Here is a 12,077-nt window from a genome sequence, read left to right as displayed (position 1 = left end):
TTTAAATTTTTATTTATTTATGATAGTCACACACACACACAGAGGGGGCAGGCAGAGACACAGGCAGAGGGAGAAGCAGGCTTCATGCACCAGGAGCCCGACGTGGGATTCGATCCAGGGTCTCCAGGATCGCGCCCTGGGCCAAAGGCAGGCGCCAAACCGCTGCGCCACCCAGGGATCCCACTTTAGACACTTTAGATCATTTATTTAAACCTATCTTCCAGTTTACCAAATCCCTCTTCAGTTATCTCTAATATACTTTTTACCCCATATTAAATATAACCCATCTTTTGCAATTCTGGTTATTTTACATTTTTTATTTCTAGGAGTTTTATTTAATTCTTTTCCTAATTTGATTAGTTATTTAAAAAATGTGTTCCTTCTCATTCATATTTCCATCTCATTTTTCATGTCTTAAAACATTGAACATTTTTGTATTAGCCAAGTGTCTGACAATTTAAGGAGGCGGATGGAGTATACTGATGCTATCTTGTTTCTTCTTATTTTCATTCATGGTGTCGTGTGTGTGTGTGTGTGTGTGTGTGTGTGTGTGTGTGTGTGTGTGGTTTTGTGAATTTTGACTATGTGCAACTCATTTTCTTTGAGATTCTTTTACCACAGAAATTCTTTGAAACCTGAGCTAATGCTCTAATCCTCCAGAAGAGCCACACCAACCACAGAATGAGGTCTATTAATCACAAAAAATAGTTTGAAACCTAGTTCTAATCCTGTCTATAGGGTGGCTTCTCCCCAAGAGTAATTGAGGAACTTTCTTCCTTCTCTGCACAGCACCAATATCAAGGAAGAAAAGTCACCCTGCTATTCTGTTAGTTGTCATTTATCTTTGTTCTGAGACTATAATCTTTTGGGGTTCCAGCTTCATAGATGTCTTCACAACACCCCTCAGTATACATGGGTCCTACATTGTTCCCCCCCTTACCATATACTGAGGAGCTTCCAAAATGGAGGCTCATGGTTCCAGATTCAGCAGATCTGCTTGCTCACTTTCCAGGTTCAAGCTTTCAGTAACATTTTGGTTTCTGTGTGTTTGTCAGCAACAGTGCTTTGCCAGTGGTGATAGAGGGTATGGTGGAAGCCATTGGAAAAACACAGCTCAGGGCCTCACCCCCACTTTGATCAGAGTTCTGCTGAATCACTTTTATTTGCTTCCATTTTCAAGTAGAAAATCTTCACTTCAGTGAGCTTTCTCTACTTAAAAACTTTTGAAACGTGAAAAAAAAAAAAACACCTCTTGAAATGTTGAAAACCATCAGTTGAGATACTCTTAGAGGTCCTATTGTACAAGTATATGTCAATTTCTCTGGAATTAGCAATAATTGGATGCTGAAGCATCTGATCTATAATTTTTAACCTCAGCTTGCCAGACTGTGAAGACTGTAGCTCTGAGAAATAGTGAAGATGTCACTGTGCCTCTTGGATGAGAAGTGGCCCCGGACCATCTCCAGTAGCTTCCAGTAACGAAGTGTGTACAGATATGGAAGTTGGGCACAAGGAGGCATCATGAACACCTCGCTCTTCGCTGCCATGAGCCATACATGAGTTCTGGCATCAGTGTGGTGGTACTTGATTAGCATGATGTCCAGGGAAAATACCACAACTGAGCTAACATACAGCATGATTAGCACTGTGTGGATAAGCAGGATACCCCTGGCTCAGGAACAGCCTTGTACCCAGATACCTGAAGTCCTGGTCTCTGCATAGATCCTCCAGAAGCAGTAGGTGTTGAGAGGTGTGCATAGAAAGAGAATGCATAAAATGCAGGTGTGGGTGACAGTGACCAGTGGGCCACAACCTGACTCAGTGCCCATAATTAGCTGCAGGATACATTAGGCCCCTTGCTCCTCTAACCTGGCATTTTGCTGCTTGCTAAGCCAAATGAGACATCTGAGAAGAAGCAGGCCACCAGCCAGGTGAGGGCCACCACTTTCTGGGCAGCCTCACAGGACATGAAGGAGAAATAGCACAGAGGATAAGCAACTGCCAGGTAGGTGTGTAGCACAGTGGCCATGAAGGCAAGATGGTGCTGATATAGGCAGTGAAGATGGCATCTGTGAGAATACCACAAGCAATGAGGCCCAGGGACCAGCTGCCCAGGTTGCTAGGGGAAATGAGCATGTGGAAGACAAGATAGGCCAGATCTGAGAGCAGGATGTTAGCCGGTAGTAGGTAGTGGGACTCTTGCCACAGTCTCCTCCTCTGCAGGATGGTTACCAGCAGCAGAGGGCTCCAAGTCAGTATAGCTACAGCCAGCATATTTCAGGGGAAGAATAGCCAGTGCAGCAGGGAAACAGCCACCTTGAGGTCTCCAAGGCTCAGGGAGGTGTTGTTGGATACCTGAGGCATGCAGGAAGGCTCACTTATGAGCTGGTCAGAGGCTGGCCAGGCTGTTTGTGTCCAGGGGGAAGGGTGTCAACTGATCCCCTATGCTTCCTGATAGGAATGGCAGGTTTTCTCACAGGTGGTTGGTTCTGTACCCACCCAAGGTATGGATCTCCCCTGCAAGGATCCTGATGGTGCTACTCCTCTACAGAAATGCTATGCTTGAGCAGGCCGTAGGAATAACTGTTTAACAAAAATAAAACAACAAAGCAAAATTCTGTTCACACAGGGCTTCCTACATTCATGCACATCTGCCAGCTATCCTGACTTTATATATATGGGCACACCTAAATGGGTCAGTCTATTGCCATGATTCATTGGTCACTGATCTCTCAAGAAGTGTCCCCCATCTTGTTTAGGTGAGCAGGCTTTATGCCTTTGAAATCCTGACTCTGAGATTTTGGGAAGCTTTGTTCATCTCTCCACATTTATTTCCTAATATGTGAAATGTGAATGCTGCCCATGCAGACCTCATGGGAAAAAAATCCAGAGGTAACATACTTAGTGCAATACATAGCCTTGGGTAAATGTTCAATACATGTTATCTTTTACCTTACCACACTCTCCAGAGGTTTGGGTCCTCTCTGCTCACAGACTCCCTTGTCCTCGCTACAGAAGGAATGTGCTAGGTGCTTCATGCCGCCTGGGACATAGATAGATAAATAAACCATTAGCCAGCCTTATTAAAAAGAAGAGCGAACAGGCTCAAATTAATAAAACCATGAATTAAAGAGGAGAGATCACAACCAATACCAAGGAAATACAATTTTAAAAATGTATTATGAACAGCTATACATCAAAAAATTAAGCAATCTGGAAGAAATGGATGCATTTCTGGAAAACCACAAATTACCCAAACTGGAACGGGATGTAATAGAAAACCTGAACAGTCCAATAACCAGGGAGGAAATTGAAGCAGTCATCAAAAACCTCCCAAGACACAAAAATCCAGGCCCAGATGGCTTCCCAGGGGAATTCTATCAAATGTTTAAAGAAAAATCAATACCTATTCTACTGAAGCTGTTTGTAAAGATAGAAAGAGATGGAGTACTTCCAAACTCGTTCTATGAGGCCAGCATCACGTTAATTCCAAAACCAGACAAAGACCCCACCAAAAAGGAGAGTTATAGACCCATATCCCTGATGAACATGGATGCAAAAATTCTCAACAAGATACTAGCCACTAGGATCCAACAGTACATTAAGAAAATTATTCACCATGACCGAGTAGATTTATGCCTGGGACACAAGGCTCATCCAACACTCATAAAACAATCAATGTGATTCATCATATCAGCAAGAGAAAAACCAAGAACCATATGATACTCTCATTAGATGCAGAGAAACCATTTGACAAAATACAGCATCCATTCCTGATCAAAACTCTTCAGAATGTGAGGATAGAAGGAACATTCCTCAACATCTTAAAAGCCATCTACGAAGAGCCCACAGCAAATATCATTCTCAATGGGGAAACACTGGGAGCCTTTCCCCTAAGATCAGGAACAAGACAGGGATGTCCACTCTTACCACTACTATTCAGCATAGTACTAGAAGTCCTCGCCTCAGCAATCAGGTAATAAAAAGAAATAAAAGTCATTCAAATTGGCAAAGAAGTAGTCAAACTCTCCCTCTTTGCAGATGACATGATACTGTACATTGAAAACCCAAAAGACTCCACCCCAAGATTGCTAGAACTCATACAGAAAACTGGTAGCATGGCAGGATACAAAATCAGTGCCCAGAAATCAATGGCATTTCTATACACTAACAATGAGACTAAAGAAAAAGAAATTAAGGAGTCAATCCCATTTACAATTGCACCCAAAAGTATAAGATACCTAGGAATAAACCTAACCAAAGAGGTAAAGGATCTCTACCCTAAAAACTATAGAACACTTCTGAAAGAAATTGAGGAAGACACAAAGAGATGGAAAAATATTCCATGCTCATGGATTGGCAGAATTAATATTGTGAAAATGTCAATGTTACCCAGGGCAATGTACACGTTTAATGCAATCCCTATCAAAATACCATGGACTTTCTTCAGAGAGTTAGAACAAATTATTTTAAGATTTGTGTGGAATCAGAAAAGACCCCGAATAGCCAGGGGAATTTTAAAAAAGAAAACCATAGCTGGGGGCATCACAATGCCAGATTTCAGGTTGTACTACAAAGCTGTGGTCATCAAGACAGTGTGGTACTGGCACAAAAAGAGACACATAGATCAATGGAAGAGACTAAAGAATCCAGAAGTGGACCCTCAACTTTATGGTCAACTAATATTCGATAAAGGAGGAAAGACTATCCACTGGAAGAAAGACAGTCTCTAAAATAAATGGACATCCACATGCAGAAGAATGAAACTAAACCACTCTCTTGCACCATACACAAGGATAAACTCAAAATGGATGAAATATCTAAATGTGAGACAAGATTCCATCAAAATCCTAGAGGAGAACACAGGGAACACCTTTTTTGAACTTGGCCACAGTAACTTCTTGCAAATACATCTATGAAAGCAAGGGAAACAAAAGCAAAAATGAATTATTGAGACTTCATCAAGATAAGAAGCTTTTGCACAGCAAAATAAACAGTCAACAAAACTAAAAGACAACCTACAGAATGGGAGAAGATTTTGCAAATGACATATCAGGTAAAGGGGTAATATCCAATATGTATAAAGAACTGATTAAACTCCACAGCAAAGAAACAAACAATCCACTCATGAAATGGGCAAAAGACATGAACAGAAATTTCACCGAGGGAGGCATACACATAGCCAATAAGCACATGAGAAAATGCTCCGCATCACTGGCCATCAGGAAAATACAAATCAAAACCACAATGAGATACCAAATCACACCAGTGAGAATAGTGAAAATTAACAATACAGGAAGCTACAAATGTTGGAGAGGATGTGGAGAAAGGAGAACCCTCTTGCACTGTGTGGAGAAAGGGGAACACTTTTGCACTGTTGGTGGGAATGTGAACTGGTACAGTCATTCTGGAAAACTGTTTGGAAGTTCCTCAAAGAGTTAAAAATTGAGCCACCTTATGACCCAGCAATTTCACTACTGGGGATTTACCCCAAAGGTACAGATGCAGTGAACGACTGAGACACGTGCACCACAATGTTTAGAGCAGCAATGTCCACAATAGCCAACTGTGGAAAGAGCCTCGGTGTCCATTGAAAGATGAATCAATAAAGAAGATGTGGGGATCCCTGGGTGGCGCAGCGGTTTAGCGCTGCGGTTTAGCGCTCCAGGGCGGATCCTGGAGACCTGGGATCGAGTCCCACGTCGGGTTCCAGTGCATGGAGCCTGCTTCTCCATCTGCCTATGTCTCTGCCTCTCTCTCTCTCTCTCTCTGTGGGTATAATAAATAAATAAATAAATAAATAAATAAATAAATATTAAAAAATAAATAAATCTTTAAAAACAAATAAAGAAGATGTGGTCTATATATGCAATGAAATATTACTCAGCCATTACAAACGACAAATACCCACCATTTGCTTCAACGTGGATGGAACTGGAGGGTATTATGCTGAGTGAAGTAAGTCAATCGGAGAAGCACAATCATTATATGGTTTCACTCATACGGGGAATGTAAAAAATAGTGAAAGGGATTATAGAGGAATGGAGGGATGATGATTGAGAAAAATTAGAGAGGGTGACACACCATGAGAGACTCCTAACTGGGAAATGAACAAGGGATAGTGGAAGGGGAGGTGGGCGGGGGAATTGGGTGACTGGGTGATGAGCACTGTGTGGGGCACTTGATGGGATGAGCACTGGGTGTTTTACTATATGTTGGCAAATTGAATTCAAATAAATAAATATACATATATAAACAAATTACAAATAAATAAAATTTCAAAAACCCAGATTTTTAAAATAATTAAATAATATATATTAGTGAAAGATAAATTAAAATCCTGACAGCTCTCATAGCCCTTACTACCCTCCCTATCTCCTGTGTTTAGTTGGTGACATGGCTCTCTACCACACTGAGCTCCTTGAGTGCAGGACTGGAGCTTGTGTATACCCATGCCCCTTCTCCCTTCAGGTGGTATTGACAGCTCAGCCCTCCTACCTGCTAATTTCTGGGATAATAAATAAATGGATGGTACCACTGGGATCCTGGGCAGGGTTTCTGGGACAGGAAGACCGTAGTGTTTGGCCCTCATTGTCTGTATGCAAACTTGAGTGCCTCATGCTCCTCAGGGCCAACCCACAATTCACCTTCTGCACACACCAAGGTGTCTATCACCCTTTCTCTCTGCATGGTAGTCAGAGGAACTTTTTTATTCATACCTTCCCTGAGGCCTTAAAGTTTATTTTATTGGATTTTAGCATACTGGGGATATCTTTGAAAAGCCTCTTTAATTCTGCCTATAGTTAAAGGCCCCAAAAGTCCCCATAAAGCCTGGAAAGTCATCCTTGTTCTGTCCCAGCTGAAGAAACCCTATGACTACCCCTCCCTACATGGCAGCTACCCATAACTCTCTCTGCCCAGTCTGTTCCCACTAAGTCCTCTGCCTGGCACGCTCTCCTCCGTGGCCATTCTCTTCAGTTGTTCCTTTAATCTGGAGGCTGCTCCTTCCCATCTTCTGTAGACTCAGTTCCTCTCCATTACATCACCCCGCTGCTTCTGGTACTGCCTAGTTCACACTTGGGATTTATTTTGCATACTTATTTAATTCTAAAAGTTAATATATATGACACCCTGTTCTTTTACAATCATTGTAAACTATTTTAAATATATTGAAAAATACAGAGAAGAATTTACAAATGCTCATGGACCTACTATCCAGAATTAACAAATGTTCATTTTTTGCCATATTTGCTTCCAATAATTTTATATATCATTTTATTTTATTTTTATATGTAAATAAATGTATAAAATATTGTATGTTTTATATGTGATACATATCACATATAAATATAACAAAATATTTCACATATAATTTATAGCCCGTTTTGTCACTATCCTCTGGCCTTTCTCTTTCCTTCCTACCCAGAGGGTAGCATCCACTCATAGAATTTGATCTATATTTCTTCTGCCCATGTGTTTGAACTTTCACTGCAAATATATGATTCCCAAAGCATATATGGTATTGATGTTCATGTTTGGTATTGTACTGTGATTTAATTATGCTATTGCATTTTTTACTCAATATTATACCTTGTAGGCCAGTGTTTTCCCCACACAAGTCTAGTCTATTCTACAAAAATGTCCTACAGCATTTCATTCTCTAAACATACCATCGCTCTTTATCCTTCACCTATTGCTGACATGTATACTATTTAATGTATTACAAGCAGAGCGGTGATGAAAATGCTAGATCAAGTCTCTGAATGTACATATATGATGTTTCTCTAGAAGTACTTTTGCTTGACCACTAGGAATCACACATTCGTCAGAATTTTCCTCTTGTAAGCAACATGCAGGTGGGATGGAGTACCCTTCATTTAGGAAATGGATAGTCCCACTGTGCACAGTCATGTCTAAGGCTCAAGCACCTGTGATGAACTGAAGACATCCAGAGACCTCTGGAAGGGAAAATGCACCCAGGATGCTGGTGGAACAGGTTCTTCCTGGCCCTGCTCTCCTGGGGCTTCAGGTACCCCAGCTGCATATCATCACTCCACAAAGAAGCTGTGTCACACAAAAAAGAAAGCAGCCTCTGCCTCAAAGGAGCTTGTGCTGCAGCAGGAGGGTGGGAAAGGGGGGCAGTGCACCCACAGGACGGAACAGAGGAAGATAATTTTTTAAAACTCCCCACACGCTTGATGGGATGAGCACTGAGTGTTATTCTATATGTTGGCAAATTGAACACCAATAAAAAATAAATTTATATAAAAAATAAATATATAAGAAAAATACATTAACAATATACAGTGAAATGTTAAAAATTTATTCTATATTTGATGCATGTGGTATTTTAACAATAAATTTAATAATATAAATAAATAAATAAATAAATAAATAAATAAATAAATAAATAAAACTCCCCACAACGTACTAAGGGGATTTCCAGAGGCAGTGAGCTTCCATTTGGTGGGGGAGAATATAGGTGGAGCCATTAGGGGGTCAGGTATGGTGCAGATGGTGGGAAGGTTAGAGGGATAAGGGTACACTGAACTAGGGATGGTGGAAAGAGTAGCTACCAGAGAACCAGTGTACCTGAAGATGAACGCCAGGATTTTAGGTCCTAGGTCTGGGGATACAAGCTGGTTAAAGCAATCTCAAACAGTTTAACGCTGCCACCTGGTGGCAGGCCTCAGAGCAACCTATTACTGAAGGAAGGAGAAAGTGGAAAAACCCAACTGGGCATGAAAATGCTAGAGGGGAAAGATGCTGTCCTGTTCCAGCATTTGTAGGTGGTCGCTGCAGTGCAGACTGTAGCTGTATGGAACAGTGGCTACCATCATGGGTTCTAGAGCCTACTAGTGGGGCCAAGTCCTGGTACTGACCATGCCTGTATGCCACTTTCCCTTCCTACATGTGAGGTAGGAATTAGGACAGTCCATCCCCCCAGGTGACTGTGTGACCTCACAGTGTTGCTCTTCTGCAGATGCCCACAGCTTGTCCAGTGCCCTGCCACTGCTCATAGCGGGCCCTTCACTTCTCCAGACCCACCCAGCGCCTGATGGTGGCAGGCCTGCTCTAAGCCTATCTCTGCATTCCCTTGGAAATAGCATGGAGTTGGGCAAACGAGGAACACGTTAGGGCTCTGACTGACTATAAACAGGACATAGGAGGGCATCAGCAGCCCTGGGGTTGAGTCCTGGCCCTCTGTTCCTTGTGTAATGGTTGGTTTTCTTTGGATTCAGTTTCCTCACCTGCAAATTGCCAATGTATGTAGTTGTGGAGATGACATGTGGGAGGCATGGAAGGCATATGTTGCAATGCCAGACATGTCCTTCCCTCCCCCTGAGCACTCCAGAGGCAGCCCAGATGGTGAGCGGCAAATCTCCAGTACGGCATCCTCTCCAAATTCCACTTCATCCCCCACATTCCCTGAAAACAGTTTTCCTGTGGCTTCTTATTGGGAGGCTGCCTTTGTCCTCACATCCACTTGCCTGGTGTGCCCTGGCTCCTGCCCAGTTGTCACTCCTACCTTCTGAAATGCCTTCATCCTCCCCACCCCTGTTGCTTCCTTTGAGGCCTGGTCATCATGCTTCCCCACTCTCCTCACTCTGTTCATTTCTTCCAGTTTCCCTTCAAAACTCTCGATCTTGTCCTCAAGGTCTCTGAATATATTAGGGAGAGGTATAGTACTTTTTATTCTTCAGCTTTTGTGTGTGGTAGGGGGTGGAGGGTATATACATAACTTCTCAAGAGAAAGCCAATTTAGAGAGGGAATTATCTCAAAAATATGCGTGGATGTGGCTTTGCCTAAGAAAGTGAAACCCATGAAATCCACATAAAGACCACAAGGTTCCTGAGTTTACGTCACAAGTAGTACTGTGGTCTGGTACTGACAGGAAAAGAAAAAGTACAAAATGAAAGTTTGGGCCCTCAGATCTCAACCAGGGGGAAGCAAGCTGGCAGATCTTGCTATAGGTGCCATTGCACCTATTCAGGTGCAATTTTGTGCAACCATGTGCTACTTCCCCCAAAAAAGGGCATGGTTTTTGCAATTATTATTTTCTTTGTGATTTTTACAGTGAGTGCCCATTATTTTAAATGAATTTAGAGAAATATTTAAAGTCCTTTAAAATATAGTCATTGAGATTAGGGCTATAATTTGTGAAAATATCAATTAATGACTACAGAATGCATACAGAAAAATTTAGAACTTCATTCATAAAAATCTCTAAAGTACTATAAATGCTGTTTTATAGATTTTGAAGATTTCCTGTTAAGTTTAAGGAAATATTAAAGGGCAGGAAAAAGTATGGAAGAAGGAAAGCAAAACAAAACAGTTCAGAGAGTATAAAAGGAGCAAAATTAAATTAAAAAAATAAAAGGAAAGATGGCCAAGAGTCCAAAGGGCAGAGCCAAGAGTCACAGAATTTTTTCTAAGGCCTTGAGAGCTTGCCCAGTAGAATATATAAACAAGTAACTCCTTTTAACTTTTCATCTCTCCTCTTCCTCCCTTCGAATGGCAATGTCTGAGATTGTCATCCTAGGCCTGTCCCACTATTGTAAGTTGGGAATGTTGGGTTGGTAGTTTCTTTAGTTTTATGGGTCCACAAATGGAGGAAGAATTGTGCTTAAGAACTATGCCTAATGGATTAAAGCTAGAAGCCTCATCATCACTTAATTTAGAGTATTTCAATAATGAGATTTTGGACTTTGGGCTGATGAGATACTGATGTTTTCATTTAGATAAGGTTGGCTTACAAACTGGCCCCAGCATGGATGGCAAGGAGAGACTAGAGAAAGAGGCTGCTGCAGATTGGTAGGAGGCAGGTGTAATTTGCAAGGGAATGTAGGTATGAGGCTTGTTTTGGTGGGCCACGGAATGAGTGGATCCCTACACAGGCAGTTTATTTATTTTATTTATTTTTTATTTATTTTTTATTGGTGTTCAATTTGCCAACATATAGAATAACACCCAGTGCTCATCCCATCAAGTGCCCCCCTCAGTGACCATCACCCAGTCACCCCCACCCCCCGCCCACCTCCCTTTCCACCACCCCGTGTTCATTTCCCAGAGTTAGCAGTCTCTCATGTTCTGTCTCCCTTTCTGGTATTTCCCACTCATTTTTTCTCCTTTCCCCTTTATTCCCTTTCACTATTATTTATATTCCCCAAATGAATGAGAACATACAATGTTTGTCCTTCTCCGATTGACTTATTTCACTCAGCATAATACCCTCCAGTTCCATCCAAGTTGAAGCAAATGGTGGGTATTTGTCGTTTCTAATGGCTGAGGAATATCCCATTGTATACATAGACCACATCTTCTTTATCCATCATCTTTCGATGGACACCGAGGCTCCTTCCACAGTTTGGCTATTGTGGACATTGCTGCTAGAAACATCGGGGTGCAGGTGTCCTGGCATTTCACTGCATCTGTATCTTTGGGGTAAATCCCCAGCAGTGCAATTGCTGGGTCGTAGGGCAGGTCTATTTTTAACTCTTTGAGGAACCTCCACACAGTTTTCCAGAGTGGCTGCACCAGTTCTCATTCCCACCAACAGTGCAGGAGGTTTCCCCTTTCTCCACATCCTCTCCAACATTTGTGGTTTCCTGCCTTGTTAATTTTCCCCATTCTCACTGGAGTGAGGTGGTATCTCACTGTGGTTTTGATTTGTATTTCCCTGATGGCAAGTGATGCAGAGCATTTTCTCATGTGCTTGTTGGCCATGTCTATGTCTCCCTCTGTGAGATTTCTGTTCGTGTCTTTTGCCCATTTCATGATTGGATTGTTTGTTTCTTTGCTGTTGAGTTTCATAAGTTCTTTATAGATCTTGGAAACTAGCCCTTTATCTGATATGTCATTTGCAAATATCTTCTCCCATTCTGTAGGTTGTCTTTTAGTTTTGTTGACTGTATCCTTTGCTGTGCAAAAGTTTCTTATCTTGATGAAGTCTCAATAATTCATTTTTGCTTTTGTTTCCCTTGCTTTCATAGATGTATCTTGCAAAAAAAAAAAAAGATGTATCTTTTTTTTTTTTAGACCCCGCCCCCAACGCTTGACGTCTCGCCTGTGTCAC

The 12,077-nt window shown here is 41.7% G+C and overlaps 1 protein-coding gene across 1 annotated transcript; it reads right to left on the bottom strand.

Annotated features, from left to right (window-relative positions):
- Positions 1–1,373: 1,373 nt before the first annotated feature.
- Positions 1,374–9,020, bottom strand: GPR148 (G protein-coupled receptor 148). The gene is given in 6 exon segments (XM_041739946.1): positions 1,374–1,903; positions 1,906–2,034; positions 2,037–2,409; positions 2,411–2,451; positions 8,432–8,626; positions 8,966–9,020. Coding segments are annotated over 6 exon segments (1,323 nt in total).
- Between the last annotated feature and the right edge of the window lie 3,057 nt (positions 9,021–12,077).

This window comes from Vulpes lagopus, chromosome 24, assembly GCF_018345385.1.
Source record: "Vulpes lagopus strain Blue_001 chromosome 24, ASM1834538v1, whole genome shotgun sequence".
Taxonomy (NCBI): Eukaryota; Metazoa; Chordata; class Mammalia; order Carnivora; family Canidae; genus Vulpes; species Vulpes lagopus.
This window is presented reverse-complemented; position numbering and strand designations above follow the sequence as displayed.